This window comes from Mus caroli, unplaced genomic scaffold (assembly GCF_978045245.1).
Source record: "Mus caroli unplaced genomic scaffold, Mus_caroli_1 scaffold_16, whole genome shotgun sequence".
Taxonomy (NCBI): Eukaryota; Metazoa; Chordata; class Mammalia; order Rodentia; family Muridae; genus Mus; species Mus caroli.
The window spans coordinates 30,794,508-30,818,205 of record NW_028227271.1 but is presented as its reverse complement, the minus strand read 5'-3'; the positions used below and the strand labels follow the sequence as shown (position 1 = coordinate 30,818,205).

Here is a 23,698-nt window from a genome sequence, read left to right as displayed (position 1 = left end):
ATATAAGAAAGAATTATCAAATATAAAGGAGACATCTCTCCTAATTATGGGATGGTTAGTTTGTCATTAAGACAGGACAATTAAAAGCATTGTGTGATGGTGCAGGCCTTTAATCCCAGCTCTCAGGGGCAAGTAGATCTCTGAATTTTAGACCAGCCTGGTCAATACAGAGAGCTTGAGGCCAGCCAAGACTACATAGCAAAATTCTGTCTCAAAAGCAAAACAACAACAAAAAGACAACAATAATAGCCAGGCAAACAGTATGTGGGTGAGGTGTTTGCTGCAGTTTTCACATAGGGAAGGAGAGAAGTTCCACAAGTTAACCTCTAAGCAAGTGTGTATGTGTGTGCATGCGTGTATGTGGTGCGCATGCATACAAAAGGACAATGAATTAATTATTTAAAAAACAAAGATACAATAACTAACAAGCACACATGAAGTCCAGTAGAAATTCCACTGGCAGAAAAGCGAATCCCCACCATATCTGTATGGGAGGGTGGGTGGGGGAAAAGACTACAGGACTGCAGTAAAATTATCAACCACCTCCACCTAAGCCCACAGCATGCCTGTCCCCACCATAAGGGAATGTTTCCCAAGACAGACTCACAGCTGGGCCCTGTGCCACCTGTACCCCGGCACAGTCTTCACTAAATGGAAATCAAATTTGCATCTCACAAGAGAGACCGACTAAAGAAAAATTTGTGTGCAAAGATGTTGCGTAAAAAAGGGACTGAGCAGAGGAAAGAACACAGATCAGAAAAACAGAAGGAAAAAAAAAATCAACAAAGCAAAATGTTTGCCCTGGGTAGATGAATGAGCTGTGTTCCCTTGGCAAACCTGGTCGGAAGAAATAACAGAAATTTAAAATACTCAGGGGGGAGGGGGTTTGAAAGGAACTTCATAGAGAGCCCAGAAACACTAAATATACCATAGAGCCTGGCATGGTGGGGCAGGCCTTTGGTCCCAGCGGGAGGCAGAGGCAGGGAGATCTCTGAGTCTGACACTAGCCTGGACAGCCAGGGCTAAACAGAGAACTCGGTCTTGAAAAACCCTGGGGTGGTGGGGCGTGTGGGAGATACTATGGACCCTGGCGTGGTGGTAGATGCCTTTGATACTTGGAAACCAGACGTAGGCAGATTTCTGAGTTTGAGGCTAGCTTGCTCAATACAAGGACTCATTTTTTAAAAGAAAAAAAAAAGGGGGGTATACATGTGCACATACAATATGAACAACTTTCTACTGGAAAATTCCATAACTTTGATGACGTGTAGAATCCTTAAAAGTGTATACACCCAAGTATACACAAAATAAAACAAAAGGGGTGGGGATCCTGATATCCGAGGGAAAAAATTAAGCTGAATTCCTACAAACACAGATCCCGGCCCAAAACAATTCCAGTAACAATTTGGGAGATTTATAACAGCAGAATTGCACAGATCTTACAGTTTTTTGTATGTGTATGAAGACATGTGGAGGTGAGGTCACCTACCCTACAGTGTCATCTGTCATTCTCCACCTTGAGACAGGCTCTCTCATTTGCTCTATGGGCCAGGCTAGCCTCTCCTACCTCTTCCTCCCACTACAGCATCACTGGATTACAGGAGTGAGCTACCCTGGGCAGCTTCTGTGGGCTCTGGGGACTCAAACTCAAGTCCTTAAACCCGATGAAAGAGAGCTGACTCAGCAATCCATCTCCCAGGCCTGAATCTCACACTTTGCAACTTTCTGGATTATACGCTACACAACCCTGACACAGAAATCTAACAAGACAATTACAGATTTGCACCCCACAGACAGAAATTCACAAAACCAGTTCTATACAGAAAGAGTCACGAGTTTCAGATGCACAGCTCATTTTTTTAAAACACAACATGTGTTAATCTGAAAAAGATGACAAGATATGACCAGCAATCAACTCGGCAGTGGCAATTCAACTGACTGGTGGCCACTACTCTAGGCAGATAAGGATAATAACTGTCTGAAATCATCTTAAAGAGGAACCAACTGCTTCTCAATTAAAATCAGTAACAGGGCAGGGGTGGTCTCTGCCCGGCCCAGGCTCACTGTCCAGCTAGGTCTCCTTCACACTGCATTGATGAAAGTAAAACATAAGATGCGTTGTAAACCAGAAAGAGAGAAGCCAAACCCTCCTTATTAAAAATCATATTTAAGTTGAGCTGGAGAGGTGGCACAGTGGATAGAACACTTGTTGCTCTTCCACAGGACAAGGGTTGGTTCCCAGCACCCACACGATGGCTCCCAACTACCTAGAACTCCAGCGCCAGGGGATCTTCTTCCTTCAGTCTTCGTGGGCACCACATGCACATGGCACTCAGACATACACAGGAAACACTTGTACACATTGTCAAATAAATCAACATATCATCACTCAGATAAAAGTCACACTTGCAGGTGTACAATTCAACGATTTAGTGGGTTGGAATTTGAATACCATCTCACTGGTCTAAGCTTGATGATAGATGTCCATTGCCCAAAATAAACATCTGTGCTCTCTGGCTGTCACTCATCTGTGTCTGGAAAATGACATTTTAAGATGCTAGCCACAAAAACAAAGACTATAGCAATTTAGATTCAAAATTGTAATAACCTAAAAGTCCCAAAGGCTTTCTGGAAAACCCACCACCACCACCTTATTCTCTTAGAATTTTGTTTGTTGTCCAAAGAAACAATCTAGATTTGGAAAAACAATCTCAGAGAAGTCAGCAGTGTGAGACTCTCCAGTCTAGAGTTAAGGTTGCACACTTGCCTCGTTTGTGTGCACTGTCCTGGGTTCAACCCCCGGCACCACAGCAAAGCAGGTTCTGACACAGTCACATGCACGGCTGACTGACCCTCCCTTTCAAAGGGGCTGTGATAAATAGACAAGCACAGAAAAGCCTCCACAATACCTCACCTCACGCTGCACACAAAAAGCAGTTCAGGATGAAGCACAGATCTGAACACAAAAGCCCAAACTACAACTCTTCCACAGCAACAGGATCTTTACCACCTCTGTTGACAGACTTCCTAGGGGTGACACCTGCCACTTTCAAAGGTCATAAACTCAACTCCAACAAAACTTGCAAGTTTTACTTGTTAAAAGGCACTATTAAACAAAAAACCTAATACAAGAAAACAAATTTCAGACTTCAGACTGGAAGAGAATATTCCCAACAGACTCCAGATCATCCAGAACCAAGACAGGGCAGAAGGCTTCAGCACACCTCCTGTGTCAAGGGGAAATTCATCAATTATTACTTGGGATGAGGAGCAAGGCCATAGGAGCAGACACACCCCCAGAAGAGCAGCAGGAACAGCTCAAAAACTGACAAGCTACGGATAAACCCCTTTACCCAACTTATTGATGGAGATGACGACACACTGCACCTGCCTGGGACACACCCCATTCCCGCAATTATGAGGAAGGGAAGCCCATGTCTATTTTAAAAAGGGAGGAAGAAAAAAAAGGGTTTTCTCTTATGGCGCTTCATACTTGGGGTAACACCCCAAGTGTTACCAGGAAGAAGAAAGGCAAATTATCAAGTATTCTATGAGGGCTAGGAGGTTTCCTGGTAGCTATAATGTTTCCATGAGAACTAGTTCAGATCACCAGAACCCATGCAAATGCCTATCAGGCTTGGCAGCCACTGGTGGCAAAGGGGCACTCCAGAGCAAGATAGACTAGCCCAGCAGAGCTCTGGATTTAAATGACAGACCTTACCCCCACGAGGTGGAAAGTGATGGAGAAGATGCCCAACGTCAACCCCAGGACTCCACACATGGACGTGGACCTGCCTACACACACACACACACACACACACACACACACACTTCAATGTAATAATATCCCCTAAAAGTAACTACTATATATAATACACAAAACAATATAGATAAATCCCAAAGACAATTCTGGACCAAAGAAATGAGATTGCATGGCTTCTGTAGGCAGGACATAGTAAAAGCAGACAAAAGGTGGAACTATGACTTATGCTCAGGCTAACTCAGAAGTGATGGATACACACCTACTAAAACTCTGGGGCAGGACATTTACAATGTTGGGGTTCTACTATACTCAGATTACATCTCAATGCCAAAAACCAATGGAAAAATACATCCTAACACCTTCCTGGGACAGGGTCAGAAGATACCTGTTCACTCTCCGAGGGCATTTCTCAGGTTTGATGTCCAATTCATAGTGATAGATGTCAATTTTGGGGATGTCCATTTCAAAGAAATTGGCCTGTAGTTTGATTGTTCTCCCGGTGGTGCCGAAGTCCGGCCGAGGTGGAGGTTTGAAGGCATATCCTGGGATGGGTGATGTTGTCGGAGCAGGAGAAGCAAGAACTGGAAAAGAGTAGGGAGACAGTAGGCATCAGGGCGTGCAAGCTCAGACTTGCTCCTGAGAGTCACGATGCACCCTAACCTTCCCACGCCCTTTGGATCCGGAGGCCCACGTCTCTCCATGGGCTCCACCATCTCCGTTTCCCCTCTGTTCATACCTTCTTACCACCTCATGGCATCCCTGTGCAGCTCCACCTCATCACAGGGACCCCTACCCAACAGGGGCCAACAAGGGACAGGCAGCTTGCTGGCCCGTGACTCTGCCAACCCCCCCACCCCCGCACCCACACTTCTTGTTCTTCCAGATCACCAAGAGAGGATTCCTCTGCTGGGGACTTTCACCTCTCTCTCACCCAGACTCAGAGCTTTCACACTGTGGTCACAGCTAGCCTCCCTTCCCCAAGCTCATCGGTGCACCTCACTTCCCCTGCTCATCCCCTCTGGTACCACCCTCTGCGGTCCCATGTGATCATGCACAGCACAGGAACCTTGGGTAGGCCCAGGGGTTTTACACCTCTGACTCTCTAACACCTTGTCTATAGCTCAGGTCTGTGCCAGTGCCCAGTAACTCGGCCTTTCACATCTCAGCCCTACCTGGCCATTTCTAACCAGTGTCCCAATCCAGGCCCAGGAACTCACCCCTCCCCTCCTCCTCTTCATTTCCTTTATTCCCACCCCAGGATGCTGTGCTACCATCCCAAGGTCAGAGAGGGTGCAACAGAAGCTCAGGCACACCGAATGGACTCTGCCACTGTGCAAGGAAGCCAGGGAGACTCCGAGTCTCTAAAAAGGACCCTGAGCAAGCATCAGAGTCCTGGGTCCAGACAGTCCAGCTTCCCTGCTCCCAGTGCTCACATATACAATGCCATTTTGTGACTTCTATAGGCTGCGCGGGCTCACACAGGCTCTGGCCCTGGAAATCCCCACTCAAGAGCCTCATCCCAGCCATGGACCAAGCAACACTTCCAGTGGTGTTTTAACACGAACCCAACCATCAACTGAGGGTGTGCTGGGTGAGTCAGATTACCTCAGGTTTACCTGTGCTGCCAATGGGGAATTGAAGCCATGGAATACATCGAGGAAAGCAAGACCCACCAGACAAGACTTATCGGTGACACAAGTGACACAAGGCAAAGGTATCCCCAGTATTTCTCAAATCCTCAAATCCCGCTTTTGCTCTGCTTTGGCTCTGAGGCAGGTTTTGCTCTACAGTCCCAGCCGGCCTAGAACTCACTACATAGGAACAGGCTGGCCTCCAACTTAGCTCTCTCCTACACGTCTCCTGAGCACACACACCAGTACAGGCATGCACGGTGACACTGCTTTTGATGTAGACATGGGAAAGTGTCACATGAACTTCAACAGCAGTAGATGACTAATAACAAATCTAGGAAAAATACAACTATGTATTTGTTTGATAACAGACCACTTAGGATTTTCATTGAAATGTCCTGTGTCAAGAGATAAGCCACCTGCGTTTTTTTAAAACTCCACAATCCCCATTGACAAATCACTGGGAATAAACACTCCACCAGAAACAGTACTGCGAGCTGTCTTGGGAGCCTGGGGCTTGCTCACTCTCAGTTCTGTTTTCTCCAAGAAAGCTAAAGTGGCACTTAGCTGAGCGGCGCTGGAAGCAGTCAGGTCTCCCCTCTACTCTAATGGGACTTCAGAGGACATGGTTACAGAGTTGAAAGCAGTTGAAAGTCCACAAGCCCCCTCTTAAGGCCCTAACGTGTTGGGGGCCTTAAAAGGAGGAGAGAAACTGTCCTCTACGCAAGCTTCTCCTTTCTGGATGATCAACACCCAACAGGAGGAAGTCAGTATTAGCTCTCCAGGACACCCACCATCCTTCCCTCCACAGACCTTGACCAGGACACAGAATAGCCAGGTGAACAAACCTACCTGACCTTCAGGTCAAAGAAGACTTAACAAAAGAACAGTCACGGGACTGTGGTCCCTGCTCTCAGGTGGTCACCACTGGTCCAAGCAGTGAAAGCTGAGAACAGAATCAGCCAAACCACAGTCAGGAAGCTCAGACACACTGTGTGGGAGCCAGTAATCGCACGTGGTTGGGCAGACCCCAGCTTACAAAGTCAACGGAAGAGGCGTTCCTGGGAAGCCCAGCCCAGGGTCCCCCTTCTGTCATGGTTGATGTGGTCTCAGCACCCAGACCTGGCCACAGCATATTTTCAGACTCTCACTTCTAGGGTCACCTGGAAGCCCACCCCCTATCGCCAGCTATGGGGACTGCAGAGTGTCACCAGCCAGCTGGGGCTGCAGGCAGCATCAATAAAGGGAGTGGGGAAACATGAAGTGTGATTTCACAAGATACTGTTCCCATTACCTCTGGAAGGAATGACAAGGCAGCTACTTCATAGAAAGCCACGGAGAGTATAAAATCACATCTGGCCCATACAAATTCTCGGTCCTAGGCCTCTTCCTAAGTACTGTAATCCCATGATCCCTCTTCTGAGACACCAGAGACCTATTTTTATCACTCCCAGGGAGCCCCAAGTGCACACTGCCAAACAAGCAGGAGGTTCAGACCCAAAGCCCTGGAGAGAAGCTGGCTCCGTGTGAGCACAGAGCTCCCAAGAGAAGGGAACAGAGCAGGGAAACAGCTAAGCTTGTGAGGTATAGGCTCTGACCCGACAGATAATGTGCCAAGCTCGAAGAGGCAAAAGGCAGCACGCCCCCATACCCCCTCCTTTCTGACACTGAGGAGGAAAGCACCAAAGACTCCCAGGTGGCTGGCCCTGCCCTCTCTATCCTCTGGGCACAGCCCTCAGATACCCAATGTCCCTTCTCCCCCAATCCCAGGTAGCACCCAGACACCTGCTCTGGCAATTGGTCTCCTACCCTTGTCCTGAATGTTCCCAGCTGCCTTCTAAGGAAATCCTTGGGACCAAGAAGGCAAATCCCATCTTTCACCTAGGAGGCCTCAGGGAGGGGCAGTGTCCCCTACTAAACCCCTGGATGATATACCCAGCTACTGCTCACTGCTGCAGAGGGTTCCCCGACAGGGAGACTCCCAGGACACAATCCCAGTGTGGTGCCAGCGTGGTGACAACGCTGGCACCCAGTGTTTGCCTACTCGCTGATCACTTAGCACATTTGTTTGAGAGCTCCATTTTTAGAGCCCCATCACAAACAGAGAAAGGGAAACACAGAGAATGAGTAACACAGAGACTTCCTGTATGAGCAACCGCGGCCAGGAGACCAAAAGATCTGGTGTTTGCAGCAGATGCCAAGAGAGGCCCGAGCCCGCCGCAGGACAGGATGGCCTCAAAAGTCCTGGGGCGCACAGGGGATCTGCACAAGGGAGGCTGCTGAGATGCCTACCCCCCAACTCCTACCTGGAGCATGGGTGCGCATATATCCAGCCTCCCTGTAAGAGACAGTGCTGTACTCTGGAAACATTTGCTCTGCCCACATGCTCAGTTTAAGCACAAACACCAGCTCCAGACAACAAACATGGGACTATCAGGGACAGAGTATCCAGGGAAGGTCCTGGGAGCAACCTACCACACACAAGTACTGTAGGCTTGGAATGCTCTGAGTCCCTAGCATAGGTCCAGCCTCAGCCTCCCACACCAGGACTGACTAGCAAAAAAAGAAAAAGGAAAAACAAAGAAAAGAAAAGAAAACCAAAAAAACCCACGGCATGTGTGTAGTAGGGGTGTGCAGCAGCAGGATGGGTCTACTTTACCCATATTCCTACCTGCCCTCAGGCACCTAGGAAAGGGTCCTGAATCCTGTGACTCGGCCCTGACAACCCAGGTCACCAGCACACTGTCCACTTCTTGCCGTGGGACAGGGATGCTGGATGTTGTTGGAGCATCATGTACAACCCAGACCAGCACTGTGTAGTCAACATTTCCTGGGAAAACTTGCTTCCTGAGGGATGTGGAGAGGCCCTGGGTGGAAGACAGATGGTCCCTACCCAGATAATGTGCCAAGCTTGAAGAGCCCTGCTGCAGGCCAGCAACCTATGCTTGCTACAAACTACTACCAAGGAGGGTCACAGGGCCTTCTGGAAAAACCTATATCCTCCCTCTCCTTACAGGCTTAGGAACAGGGGACCTGGCTGCCCTGGCTGCTGCGCCTTTCCTGGCCTGGCCCTCTGCACAGGCCCTCAGGAATGTTCTCAGCCAACCAGGGACCACTCTTAGTCAAGGGGCCTTGCGGCTTCTTCTCTGCCCATGGTGGAGCTGAAACAGAGCCATTACTGTAATATACTTTTATTCTTTCCAACCTTGATAATAAAAAATTATAGAAGACAGAGAAAAGTAGACTAAAACCACAGAGAAAGTCACCATGAGACAATCCCTGTAAAATGAGCCTCAAAGCACACATGCCCCAGCTAGACCTGACTGGGTTTTTCCACCCCCACCCCACCCCTCGTCCTTCCTTTAACATTATACCATGCCCAGAGCTCCAAACCACCTCAGGGTTTTCCAAACTCCCTCAGGACCACACAAAGTCTAGGCTGACACCCCTGAGAGAATACACCTCTATCTCCCTTCATCCCGGGACAGAAACTAGGAGCCACAGTGGGAACTCCGACAGCACCCGCCCTCAGCGCTGACTGCCCATCTTCCTGCCCTGTCTTCTTCAGGCTGAGGCCTCTGAGTGCCTACAGCTTCTCAGAACTAAAGTAGCCACCTCACTGAGCTCCTCCGTGGCCCTCACCCTGGCCCAGGCACTTCACAGCTTAGGAGCCCACCATAGGTGACCCCTGTATGGATGACACTTTGTGGCATCAGAGTGTGTTGTGGAACCAAGGACCCAATGGGAGCCAGAAGCTACACAACTCTGTGGGTCTGTGTGTCACCTCCAGCCACCCTCAGCTCAGCATTCCACTCCTACACTGCAACTCCACATTGAATTCTGAGACTTTCTTTTCCTTCCTTCCTTTTTTCTTTCCAGATGGTCTCATGTAACCTAGGTTAGCCTCCAACCTGCTCGGTAGACAAGGCTGGCCTTGAATTCCTAATCTTCCTGCCTCTAGCTTGCCAGTGCTAAGACTATAGGTGTGCATCACCACATCTATGCAGTGGGGTTTGAACCCAGGGTCTTTTGCATGCTAGACCAGATCTACAAGCTGGCTATCCCAGCCTGGCATTCTGACATCTTTTCCTTCAGGACGAATGAATGCTACACTGAAAACCTGGCAAGCTTAGACCTGTTTGTCCCAGTACCTGTCCTCGATACAGTCTCAGGTGGCAAGAGACCCAGCTGGCCCATGGGCAGCCACCCTTACTAGCACTGTGGCGTGCTTCCCATCACCCGCGCGACTCTGCGGTTACACAGATGAAGAAGTCCTTATTTTGTATCACATATTAAATTTGGTATTTTGATGGCTTTAATTCAGTATGACTAATTTGATCTATCAACCTGTAGATTTTGTTTCTGCCATGAAAATCATTATTCCAGAAAAATTCCCACACCAGCGTCACCAGACTGACAAGGGAACTCGTGATCTGAACACGTGAGAAGCAGCTTCCCTGGGTCTCTAGGGCCGGGGTGGCCTCATCTCTAAAGGCAGAAGCAGGCACCCAGCTCGAAAGCATCAAACCTGCCCTCAGACTGGTTATGGGGGATGGGCAGGTTAACTGTTTCTCTCTAGGGGTCTTTTGGAAAAGGCGGCACCGCCCTCCTGAGGCAGGAGCAGCTGGAAGGTCAGGCCAGCACCCTGCAGACGTGGTAGGGACTCTGCTGTCACCATGGCTGCAACAATGTGCGTCAGTTCACCATTTACCACTGCCATGGCAACCGGCCTCTCCTGCGCCTGCTCATCATGCAGGCTGTTGGCATGGGCGGCTTCGAGTTTGAATCAGGAGGCTGGTGTCCTGAGGAAGCCCGACACTGGCGCCCCCACATGGCATCCTGGCACGGACACACATGTAGCTATCATGTAGCCCTGGGACATGACCTAGGCATTTCATACGCTCCCATATACAAGTGCTTTGGGCTCATGTGACGGCCACTCTGGGATGTGTAAGTAGAAGGGTGTGACTGTTCAGAGATTTTTCTGTAGAATTAACCATAGGAAGGGGGGGGGGTGCACACTCACAATCCCAGATTGCAGGAGACTAAGACAGGAGGAACATGAGGTAAGAGGCCAACCTGAGCTACCTACATAGGAAGACACTGTCAACTAGGAAGACAAAACAAAAACCCAAAACAACAACAAAATGAACACCCCTTCAAGGGCTTGAGCAATGGCCCCCAGCACCCACACGGGGCAGCTCACAAACAGGGTGCCAATTTCAGGGGCACCTGCATTCACATGGCACACATAGACATGAATAAAATAAACCTTTTTAAACAAACATTCAACCTGTTCAACTAAGACAACGCCTGCATCTCCACCCCCACATAGTCAGGCTTTCGTTAAGGGCCTACTGTGTGGCAAGCACACATCTTGTTGCCACTGTATACCTGTGCCTGCTGAAGACTACAGGTGTCATGTGACAAACCACCTGGAGCAGGACGTCACCTTGGAAACCAGGAGTCACCTTGGAAACCAGGAGAAAACTCCCACCCCTCGCTTGCTCAGACTAGTGAGCAAGTCAGAGATTTTTCTGTAGAATTAACCATAGGAAGGGGGGGGGGGTGCACACTCACAATCCCAGATTGCAGGAGACTAAGACAGGAGGAACATGAGGTAAGAGGCCAACCTGAGCTACCTACATAGGAAAAATCCCCTCAGACTTGCTCAGACTAGTGAGCATCATTGGCCAGGTTCGGGTCTATGTGCACAGAGACATAAGGGGGCTACTGCACCCCATCTGAGGGTCTCAGTGTGAGGGGGGAGGGAGGAAAGCATAGAGGACAGCTGCTACCCTTCCCAGAAGGCCGCTTCCTGTCACCACCCACCTGCAGTCCCGCTATGACATCTAAGTATGAGTTGTATGACCTTTAAACAGAACAAAGGTTTCATGACTTCACTCCTGGGTGACTTGCAGGACAGAGTGGGCGTGGGGTGGCTGCCAGTAAACCAAGTGCTGGGACAGTCCTGACAGTCCTGAGCTCAGAGCCCCAGGACCCATTAGAAAAGCCACCTGGAGGGCCAAAAGAAACAGATTCCTGGGGGACTGCCTGGTCTGCTAGTCTAGCCCTCCCTGGAGTGGTGGGCTCCAGGTTCAAAGACACTATCTTTTTTTTTTTTTTTTTTTGGTTTTTCGAGACAGGGTTTCTCTGTATAGCCCTGGCTGTCCTGGAACTCACTTTGTAGACCAGGCTGGCCTCAAACTCAGAAATCCGCCTGCCTCTGCCTCCCGAGTGCTGGGAGTAAAGGTGTGCGCCACCACGCCCGGTGACACTGTCTTTTTAATAAAATTTTAAAAATGGAGACACCCGATGGCATGGCTTCAACATGTACACCCCCCACACACACACACACACTCCATATGAATATCTCAACACCAAACAGTAGCTTAAGAAGCTAATGATGAGTCAGTTGTGTTGGCTACAGCCTGTATTTCAGCATTCTGAAAGCTGAAGCAGGTGTATAGCTGTGACTATGACGATGTCTGTGCCATACTAAGTTCCATCCTAGAGTAAGAGGAACTCAGCCACAAACCAACAAACAAAAACAAAGGCCTGACTATGAAAGACAAGCAAGCCCAGGACAAGTGGAACCCAGGGCTCTTCCTCCAGGACCCAGCCTAGCCTCAGGCATCCACAAAGGGAGAGGGGAACACTCCAAGATTGCAGAGTTCTTCCCAGGGCTGGGCTTCAAAGCCAGTATCTTTGAAGGCACCTAGTTCATCTTTCTTGTAGAAGTCTGTGTGCACACTGAACATCAGCCAGAAATTATGAATGAAAAGCATGTGACACACAGCCAGGGAAGCCAACCCGTACCACACCGTGGACCACAACAGGCATGGACACCAGCACCTTTCTGCCACTGTCAGCCCCACAGGAAAGCGTCTACAGACACTTCATGGTTGGGTGACTTGTCTGGGTTCTTGGCTAGACAATAGTCAGGCCAAAGCTGGACACTGCAGGCTCCAGAACAGAGAGGAAGCTGACAGCTTGCAGGAGCACAGACTGATGGTAGGTTCTGTCAAACAGGTGCTTTTGGGAGACTCGGGATGCATTGCATAGTTGACGATCCTACAATCCTACTGTGCAGCTAGCCATATGCTGCCCACACTGACAGAGCTACATTAAACACAGCCAGGCTTTTTGGACAAGAAAGGGATGCCAGGAGTGTGTACCAAGAACGAAGCCACGGCCATCTGCTCCATGGCTGGAGAAGGAACACAGCTACCACACACTATTAGCAGAAGCAGTGTAGAACCACTGTCAGAAGACCTCAGTAACCACCAGCCAACAGAGAACACAAACCCAAAACCAGCCCCGCTGCGGGAGTGGCTTCCAACACAGGAACACCCATGCTCACGTCCTCCTCGCATCTGGCTCAAGTACAGCTTGGACTGGAACCATGCTTGTGGTAAGATCCCTCCCACCCCAGTTCTGACTCCCACAGCTTGGCAAACTCTACTGTAAGCCGAGCGAGCGTGCGAGAATCTGAGAGAGCAGAACATAACCACAGCGAGGGAGGGAGCCTTTGCCCTTCCAGGACCTGGCTCCAGACTTAGCAAACAAACACTGCAGAGATGCAGCTGAGCACTCTAGGGCAGAAAGGGTGACCATCCTAATGGCACTTGAGCACAGGAGATGAAGACTGAGCAGTGGGCGGTTACTGCCGTAGAATAGGGTGGTTTGATCTCAGAAGCTGTTTGGGGCCACTGCAGAATTTAAATGTTCCAGAGTACACAGAATCAGGAATTAATTCTGGCCATCACCTAATGTCTCCATAAACCACAAGGCCCTTCAGTGATGTCCTCCTGTGTAGTGGGGGATGGAGGATATCCCTCTGCCACGAGAGGAAAGGAAGGCAGGGACCTCGTCCTCTAGAAACCTGTTGTCCTTGAAAGTTACTAGCTGCCCGGGAGTTTTTTGCTTTGATCACACCTGATTTAAAAAAAAAAAAAAAACCCTCTGGGAAATCTCTTGTCATCATAGCTAGTTTGGGTGAGACAGGAAATAGGGTCCTTGGGGATCGGACACTTGAGGGGTGTGAGGGTGCTGGGTAAGTCAGGCTTCTCTGAGGGGTTCAGAGGGTGGAGTACTACAATTACTCATGTGGCCCTTTTGGTTTAATGAGTAATCTGCTAAATATATGTTGACCTTATTTCAGCAAGTGATAGAATGTACTATGTGAGCGCAGGGTGCACACAGAGGCTTAGGGTCAGCTGTGACAGTGACACGCCCTGCGGAGATCCAACCGCTCACTTTCGTCTCAAACGGAACCCACTGATTTACAGTGGGGGTTTCAGTGGCTTTTTTGGTTCAGTATGAAACTCTGATCATGACCCTCTTTGAGAAATGGCCCCCAAACCCATCTCAAAAATAGTTTTGCTTAGTAAATTCTGAACAGTTCTCTCACAAGTTAAACCCCCTCAGGTCCAGCAACTCTTCCCCTGTAACATTCAAAATACCACACTAAACAAATGGGGCTGCTCAAGAAAAACTATATAGACAACTCCCCAAGGCTGCACCCCAGTTACTCTTCCCGATACAACTGCCACAAGGGGGCCCGGCTGCTGTGATGAGTACCTGGCTAAAACTGCCCCATAGTGAACCCTGGTGTAACTTGAGGAAGCTGAGCAGAAAGAACGCCTTCACTCTGTCTTTCCTCGAGTCCAGAGTCACCATGCTTTATGGTCCTAGGGCCAAAGTCTGCTTCTTGCTAGACTGCACAGTTAGCATCCTGACCAGGGGACCTGTGTCGTTTTATGCACAACTGTGGACTGGCTGATTGCACAGGTAAATGAAAGAGTAGCTGATCTCAGCAGCCTGATTGATAATTCAATGTTGACAGTCTTTGCAGGGAATCCCAAGCCTCAGGGAGGGACTGTTACTCTGCACGGTCAGTCGGCATCTGCTCAGGTGGGGCGGGGCAATACACTTATTGAGGTTTTAGCATGTCCACACCCACTTATCAAATTCATTTCCTACTTCGACATGCTTACTGGCATGGGGAGAAGGGCCAGGGTTCTTGGGCCAAATGGCAGACCCTTTCCTGGTAGCAGCCCACAGACCACAGTGTGAACTACACCACAGCCTCTACAGACAAAGTCAGGTCCTCAGCCTTGGCAGGAAAAAGATCCAAAGACTTGACAGCTGTAATTAGCAAGGGCAGCTCAGGCTGGCTGTGAGGCTCCTATCTATAACCCCAGCACCTGGGAAGTGGAGGCAGGAAGATCAAGGTCACCCTTGGTTACCCAGCATGACTCATTCTCAACCAACCATGAAAAAGAAAACAAGAGGCAGCCGTGAGCAGCCAGCCACTATGTCCTTTCATGAAGAGAGACCTAGGAATACTCCTAGCCTGAGGTCCATAGTAGGCCTGTTCAAACCGCACATCCCACGTGAGGTCACTGCTAATGTTCTTCACGGTCCTACGGTCCTGGAGAGATACTGGTGCTTCCAGTTCCTGGGACCCTGTCCAGATAAGGGTCCTGCTCTTCCACCCCAGAGCCAGAAACACTGCTGGCTTTGGATTCAAACCAGGTCTGACACCCACTCTGAGTTCACACCATGGCTAGGGGAGTTCACAACAGACCCGCACAACTGAAAATAACACAATTGCTCTGCCCAGCACTGCCTCCCTGACTAGGGGTCCACATTCCACCCGTGCTCCTCCATCTGGTGTGTAGGGAGACTCCTCCCCACACTTCTTCCCACATGCACGGTGCTCACTCTTTAAGAGACAAAACATCCCCATTTTGACACACCTCTCCCTAGAGAGCCCAAGGGGAGAGGCTGCCTGCACAGCTCGCAGCCCAGCGCAGTGGAGTCCACGAGGCAGCAGCAGTACAATCCTGTCTTCAGTGCCACACCCCTCCTGCTAAGGAAATGGCCAGCCCTCACCTACTAAGAAGGGTACTGTAGGTCAACCTTGTGCTCGATTCGCACATGTATTGTCGGCATCAATAACAACCAATGATGTAGCAGGCCCAGGCCCAGGCCCACTGCTCTAATTCTTTCTCTGGAATAAGTCTCCAACAGCAGTGTGGATAGGTGGGGCTGGACCAGGGCCTTTCTCACCTCTTGCTTTCCAGCCTGAGCTGGGGACAGACACGGCGACCTCACACTTGAATCTAACAGGCCAAGAATAAGTCATCCATCCCTCAGAGCCACTCACTGGAGCTGCTTAAGTCTGGTTTGCCCTTACAATCTGTGAGACCAGAAGCATTTTAATAGAAAGAATCAGGAAGAAAATGTTAAACCAGAAATCAGTAGGTGTGAGGCTGGAGCTGCAGTTTGGCAGGGCACCTGAGCAGCATCAGCATGCAGGAGGCCCAGAAGGAAGAGAAGGGTGGCCCTTCCCCCACGTCTCACTTCCACCACGTGGGATTGAGACCAAGCCTTGGCCCTCTGCCTGTCTTGGAAAGAATGGATGTCATGTTTTCCACTGAGGTAGCAGAACCTATGAACCTCTTCTACTAACCTACTCAACACAGGCCCTTTCTTAAGCCAAGCTACCACCTGCCACCCAGGAGAACTGGCACATGGCCCTTCTGCCGGGGACATCCTGGCAGACAGCAGTGCCAGCCAGGGCCTAGGCTGCAGGCCTCACGCTGTCCTCTGATCACCTGTCCGCCTCAGAGCTCATCACTATATGATCTAACACAGAAAGGTGAGGTGGGGGAGGGGTGAGACCAGGCTACAGGAAGTGGGCAAGTGACCCCCTCATAGCAATAAGACACTGAAAGTGACATCTCAACCCCCCACCACCACTCTGATGGGAGGAGGTTTGAACCAGGGGAGAAAAGCCTGGCCAGCTGATAGGGCCACTGCAAGATCTACTCTACAAAGACAAAGGTGTGGCAGGAACCAGGGGGGGCGGCTCATCTGCCCTACCAGGGCCAAGTCTTACAGAGCAGTTTCCCCAATTTGCCAGCAAACCTCAGAGAAAAGTCAGGCCCTGAAATCAGTCCTGCGTGCCTGGTATTGCCAGACTGAACTTGCACCTCCTCATCTCTTCCAGGCCAGATATTAAGCCTCACTTCCACCAAGCAAAGGTCCTTGGTTAAATCAGTGGCGGGTCTCCATAGCCCCTAAAGTTCAGTGGACACAGAACCACACTACTTAAATGCCCAGACCTCAGAGCTGCTGAGTTCCAGTGCATCCCTGGCAGCCCCTCTGTGCTCTGGATGCTGACTTCCTAGGTGCACCTGTACCGTGAGGAGCAGCCTCCAGTGAGTAACCGAGGCTGCTGTCACCTCTCCTCAAAGCCCTCTGGTACCCAGAATTTCTGCACACCATACCCATGACCTGGGCTCTCCTGCTGTGTCCAACCTGCTGATATACACTCAACCTGGAGACATACATTCTCCCATTACATTCTGAGCCGGCTAAGCAAGGTGGTTCCACAGCTTGCCACCTATGGCCTCCATGTTAAAGTCATGCAGAAAGGTAGACTTAGTAAGAACCTGCTCCAAGACAATGGTCTTTTGACAACCTCAATATTGTCCCTAAAAGACAATCTCAACATTGTCTAAGCTTAGAGGGAAATCGATGCTGAAATTGCATAGAGAACATGCTATTTCTGCTTGGGACAAAGAGCTTCTACAACACTCCAGAGCCCCAGCAGGACCATCCAAGATCCTAGGTGAGCCAGGTTGGCTGCCATGTGACCCTCAGCGAAACACAAGTACAGTATCTTGTTTTAGGAGGATTTCTGCTCAGCTTGAATTGTTGTTGTTGTTGTTGTTGTGTTTTTCGAGACAGGGTTTCTCTGTGTAGCCCTGGCTGTTCTGGAACTCACTCTGTAGAACAACTTGGCCTTGAACTCAGAAATCTGCCTGCCTCTGCCTCTCAAGTGCTGGGATTAAAAGCGTGTACCACCACTGCCCGGTTAGTGTGCGCCACCACTGCCCAGCTTTTAGGAGGATTTCAACTGCAAGAAAATTCTCACATTTGTCTTAAATTATAAGAAGCAGAAATACCTTCTCAATTGTAACATTGAGATATTCATTCCCAGAACAGTGAGACACACATCCACAATATTCCCTCCAGACAGCATGCAGAATGTTCCTCCTGCCACATATAAAACACTGAAAAAAACACTCTAGCCTTGGCTTTGTCCAGAAGTGAGGCTTCCTTAGTGCCAGAGCACCGCCACACCTGTCACTCAGTGGGTGCTGCAGATGAAAAACGTCACTTTAAGATCCCAGCTTGGACCTAATACAACCCCCAGAGGAGCAGCTTAAAAGCAAATTTAACAAGTGACAGAAACCAGAAAACGTCCCCAATTTTCTCACCAGCTATTTGAAATGTCACTTCTAAATACTGGCATCCCATAGAGGGAAAATTTTTTTTCCTAGTCAGAATAATTAATTAAGGAGTAAATTGTTGAAATCAAGCAGATACAATCCATGGGGCTGTTTGGCTCCTTTAATCGATTTCTTCCTAAGGATAGACAGGCTTGCAATTTAAAATAAATTAAAGCTGTTCCCTCATTCTTCAGAATACTGAAGAACAGCAGTCCTAGATGCAGGTGGCTTCCATTCCGGGCTGCGCAGGAAGTAGGGCCTGGTTGCTGTCCTTTAAAGGACTGTTACGGCGTTCCCCCAGTTGGCTCTATCAGAGGCACATCTTCACAATTTCATACGAGTACTATATTTACATCGCGTCTACCACACCCTCTTTCCACTCCAATTCATGTGTCCCAACTCCTAAAATTCAGTCACACACACACACACACACACACAACCTGCTAAACCCATTTGTTGCTGCTTGCTTATACAAGTGTTTGGGGTTGACTGCCTGGGCTTGGATATCCTATGAGGGCTTATCCCTGACAACTGACATGAGGCAAGTCATGAGTTGCCTGTGGTTCTTCAACTCGTGGTGGGCCTTGTGAGCTCTCCCTGTGACTCTGACAATCTCTATCGAATACTAGCCTATGACAATAGCAGGCGAGCTCTCCAGCTGGGGCCAGCTGAGAGTGGAGGCTGGGACCCTGGTGCTCAGGTGGCTGCATTTAGCATAAGGCAGAAGCCCAAAGTCACCAAGGAACCAGCTGGCTACAAACACATCTCACAGTGAAAAGCTTCCACACTGTGGAAGAGATGGGCCGTTTGGAGGCAGGGTGGTCAGGGTGGCCTCCTTCCTGTTAGTTATAGAAATGTACCACCTTAGCCACTGCAGAGTGTGCAATGTGTCCTAACACGTTTAGATTCTGTGTGTTCATCACTTCTCTCCTTGACTCTACAAACCACAGACCCACTGGGTAGCTCCTGCATTTCTTCTCTCATCCCTCTCCATCTGCTCCCAAGGCTCTGCTTGCCCGGGCCACTTTCAGTAAAGGGGGAGCAAGCCATTTCCTGGCCTCTCCACAATGCACTTGAGAGGCACACCCATGCTGTACCTATGTTGGAGCTTCGGGCTTGAGGGTTATAGCCTGGACATCATCACTCCTTCCAAATTCAGGTGATGTCCCTCGAATGACAGCCCTTAGGGACATGTGAAAGAAACCTGTTTGGGGGTGGGAGAAGCAGAGCACCAACTGCATAGACAGGCAGAGCCACCTAGACAGAGAGAGAACTGAAGCCGAGTCACTTGGCAGGCCAATGCCCAGATGCCTGAGAAATACAGGCACAGTGAGGAATGGGATGGCTTTAAGCTGTGGTCAAGGTACACTGGGAAATGGGACACTTTTAGGCAATGTGGCATCTGCATGGGGCAGCTCTCTCCCAGCTGGAAGGTATCTCTAAGAACTGGAATCCGTGTCTGAGAGATGGCTCAGCAGTTAGAACATTAGCTGCACTTCCAGGACCTGAGTTCAGTTCCCAGCACTTCGACTGCTAACACCCACCTGCAAACCCAGATTCAGGGGATCTGATACCCTCTCCTGACATCCAGGGGAACACCTACAGACACACATATACCAGAGAGAGAGAGAGAGAGAGAGAGAGAGAGAGAGAGAGAGAGAGAGAACTTAAGAATTCCATTGGCACAGTGCCTAGGAACAGCGCTGGAGAGCTGGGGAGGCTTCTTGTGTGTACAATGCAGACTTAAATAAACAAACCCAAGTGAAAGGACACTTTCAACGATATGGAACACCCGAGTCCCCAATGCACAGTTGATGACCTGCCACAGGTCATAGCACTATGGTTCCACTTTCAGAAAGGAGTCTGCCTCTTTGCACATACATACATGAAAATAGACACACATGTAAATAGACATTTATAAACCAACCCACCCCAACCACTGCAGGTAGGGAGGAAAGAGCCACATGCTGGCTGCCCCCAAGTGGCTAGACTTCCTTCTTCTTAGTATTTATGTCCATTTACATATTGCTTGAAAGGACTTTGTCTGTCTGTCTGTCTGTTGTTGCTATTTCAAGCAGAATCTACCACGTAGCTCAGGCTGCCCTTCATAGCCATTCTCCTGCCTCAGTCTCAGAGTTGTTGTGATTAGACATGCATCACCATGCTACATCTGTAAGTAGTTTTTGTTCATTTTGTTTTGAGACAAGGTCTCACTGTATAGCAATGGCTGGCCTAGAACTTGCCATGTAAACCATACTGGCCCAGAACTCACAGGAATTCACCTGCTTCTTTCTGCCTCCCATGCTGTAACTAAAGGCTGGACCTGAAACTGCCATGCCCAACACGTGTAAGCAGTTCTTAATACTTACAAATACTTGCCAGCCAATGAGGGAATCCAGATGGAACAGAATGGGATTACCCAGCTAACAGAACTGAAGCCGGCGAGGATCCACTGAAGAGGACGGCAGGGATTGTGAGCTGAGGGGGCCAGCAGGAGGCTGCAGCCCACATCTCTCCAGGGCAGGTCTGTAGCTGTCACTGGTGCTACCACTGCCACTATGGATCAGTGGGCAGCTCTCTCTCTCTCCCTTTGAAGCCTTGGCGGGAGCTGCTGCTGACCTCACATGCTGGATCAAAGCTACATCTAATCTCCAACACAGCTCCGGCGACTATGAACCAGGACGTGGAAAGGGCCTATGGCAAACTCAGCAAGGAGGAGAAAGGCTTCTGCCTCCTAGAGAAGGAGGACAACAGGAAACCTAGCAGACCCGTGCAGGAAAAGCTGGAGGGAGAAAGGTCCTAAGGACAGGACAGCAGTCACAGCTGTGGAAGGCAGTGCAGGGTCAGCTCACCTCTGCTGGGCTTCCTATACCAGCAAGAAGGGAAATCCACTCAACACAAGCAATACCAGACCCGGGTCAGAGCACACTGCTTCATCTAAGCCAGCCAGGCTCAGCCCCACTCTGACCACCAGTGCTCGGCAGTGTCCCATATTTACCTCCTGGAGAAACAATACTGAGGCCTGAATTCTTGCAGAGCATGGACATGCTATGATTCACCCCAGAGACCAGACAGGTTCTGATGACCCAGAACAATTCATGGAGTAGATGGACTTAGACGGGTGATGTGCAATTCCATCCCCCAAGAGCACAAACAAGGACCAACCGTGACACACACACACTTCTTGCGCTTACCACTCAATAAGGAAAAACTGCCAGCCTGGCCCATGGGTCCCCATAAAGTTAGTTACATACTTGGAATTCCAACAGGGCTCGAAGGCTAACAACTAACTTCAAAACTGTTCAAAAATGTATTTGGAAGCAACCCAAATGTCCTCTGACAAATATGGGAACAAATGGAAGTGTGTGTCCCTACTGTGGACCTGCATACTCACAGGAAGACACTAGTTCATGTTGCCACAAAGACCTTGCAACACAAAGGGTCACAGAAAACCATGTGCCGCAGGTTCAACATGCATGCACACACTCACTCACTCACGCATGCACGACTGGGCCGGTAGCCCTGAGAGGTTTAGGAAAGGTAGGTGAGGGTGAACAAGAGCCAGGAAGCATCATTCTTCATGGTCTCTGCTTCAATTCCCGCCTCAGCTTTCTTAGGGATGAACTGTATATCATCTGTAAACCAAATAAGCCTTTTCTTCCCTCAAGTGGCTTTTGGTCATGGTGTTTATCATCATAGCAACGGGAACCAAACAAGGACAGGAACCAAGGAAGACAGTGTCCGTTCTGGGTTATGGGTCAACTCACCTGATGCCGGAGCAAAGCTCATATCCCATTCTAAAACAGTAGAGCTGTCTAGGAGTGGTGACGCACACCCCTAACCCCAACACACAGAGAGCAGAGCAATCTGTGGGAGTCAGGGGGTGGGGGCAGCCAGGGATATAGAGTGAGACCCCGTCTCAAACTACACTAAAACTAAAGTGAAGAGGTGGAAGTGGAAAGAGACTCATCTCTGCACCCCACTGTCAACCCCAGGGGCCTCTGGGATGCTTCACAGCACAAGCAAGCAGAGAGAGAGATGAAGACCAGGCAGGGTGGGCAGTGCGAAGGTTAGTCGTCCCTGTCACTGTGCCTAGATTTGGAGTCACTTTGGAGACAAATCTCTGGATGCAGCTGAGGATAAGCAGAGAGGATTTATTATGCCAAATATGAACGCCTATCCCATCAGCCTGGGTCCCAGACGGACAGCGAGCACTCATCGCTCTTGGTTTCCGGACTGTAGGTGGGATGTGAGCAGCTGCCTCAGGCTCCTGGCACTAAGCCCCACCAAGATGGACTCCACTCTTAAATCATGGGCCAAAGTAAATCCATCTTCCCCTAAGAGACTTTTATCTAGGTATTTCAATCACATCGAAGAGAAAACTAGACGTAGGACACTTTTCCATTCCCCGCAGAATACTTAAGTCAATCTGGGCACTACCAGCAAGGGAAGAGTCACCTCTCTCGGTGACTTCCCCAACTGGAAGGGCGGTGAATTGTAAGAGACTGCCATCTACACCGACACAGCTCCTAGCAGCTTCTCCACAGCTGGCTCAAGCTGCCCCAGCACCACAGGAGGTCAGCAGCCAAGGGCAGTGTGTTCTCCATTCAACCCAGTTCTCCGTCACAAACAGGGTCAGGGATGAGCATCCCAGCAGGGGCGGGGGGTGGGGAGAGGAGGGGGCATATCTCCTCTCACATGGAGGCACTGTGGGGGAGAGGGGCTTCAGAATATGGAGCAATGGCCTACTGGCCCTCCACACACTCGCTCACAGACTGCACAGCAACTCTACACAACTAAGGTGAGACTTCAAATCGGGAAACAGCGTGACTGCAGGAGCACAATTCTACAACACTCTGGGATCTCTCTCTCTCTCTCTCTCTCTCTCTCTCTCTCTCTCTCTCACTCACACACACACACACACACACACCCCATTCTGGAGAGGGAAGTCCCCAAACTTAAGATGCTTCTAATTCAGTAGTTTCATGGCCATGGAACCGCAAGGGTAAAACACTGATGTGCCGACATGTGCTGTTGTCAGTATTGGAGGCTGGAAAGCAGCAGGGTTATGGACATACACACATGTGTGGTAAAACTACCCTAACCCTCAGCCATAGGACGTCAGACACAATGAAGAGAGCAAGCTCCCCTTTGTATGTCCAGAGTCCCACAGAAACCCCCATGTTAGTAAATAAACACCCCAGGAACAGGAGTGAATTACTTCTTTTTGCGTTGTTGTGAACGGGGTCATATAGATCCGCAACCCACCCGCCTCCTCAAACATTATAGGCTATTGCCATTGCTCTCGGTTACCCCCAGAACATACTGGTAAGCCCCGATTGCTGAAGATGCACAAGTCACAGAACACAGGGACATAAGGCTGATACTCTCCTGGAAGCTTCGTCCCTATTGGCTAGTGTTCATGCTGCTGGAGGGCATCAGGGAAAAAGTAAGCCTCATCTCTCCAAGCTGTGAGCCAGCAATTAGTTATCTTAAGTTATAATGACTGATGATGGGACAAGCTAGGCCCACGGGTACAATAGTGACACACGCATTACAGAATTACCAACCATTTTTTTTATTAGATCAGAGGACCATTCCATGAGATAGAACATATACATGGCACTATTCAAGGGGCCAAGAACCTGGTGAGGTAGGTCAAAGGCCATTCCCAGAGAAGCTCTACTTGCAGTAGACTCGGAGAACCACAATTGGTTAAAACTCAGACTGTAGTGCTCAGTCCTACCTAAGCCAGACTCCCTGCAAGGCTTAGGATCTTTGTGGGCAATGGGGCAGGAAGCTCCTTAAGAGCCAGAGGTGGTTTGTAACACAACAGGACAAACGTCCATGTGGACTCACAGCAACTGTGACAGCACGCGCAAGACCTGCGCACGCTCCTGTCAAACCAAATCTCATCACAGAAGTGGGGAGGTCAGGTGGGTACCCAATCCCACACCTAAGTGAGGAGCTACTGGAATTTGCTTGCTGCAGGGACA

General features: G+C 49.7%; 1 protein-coding gene across 1 annotated transcript in view; it reads right to left on the bottom strand.

Moving 5' to 3' along the window:
* Nucleotides 1-23,698, bottom strand: part of Ago2 (argonaute RISC catalytic component 2) — an 88,135-nt gene that overhangs the window by 47,155 nt on the left and 17,282 nt on the right. The window contains exon 2 of the mRNA XM_021183054.3: nt 4,149-4,344. Coding sequence (XP_021038713.1) covers nt 4,149-4,344 — 196 coding nt within the window. The remainder of the gene's footprint in view (nt 1-4,148; nt 4,345-23,698) is intronic.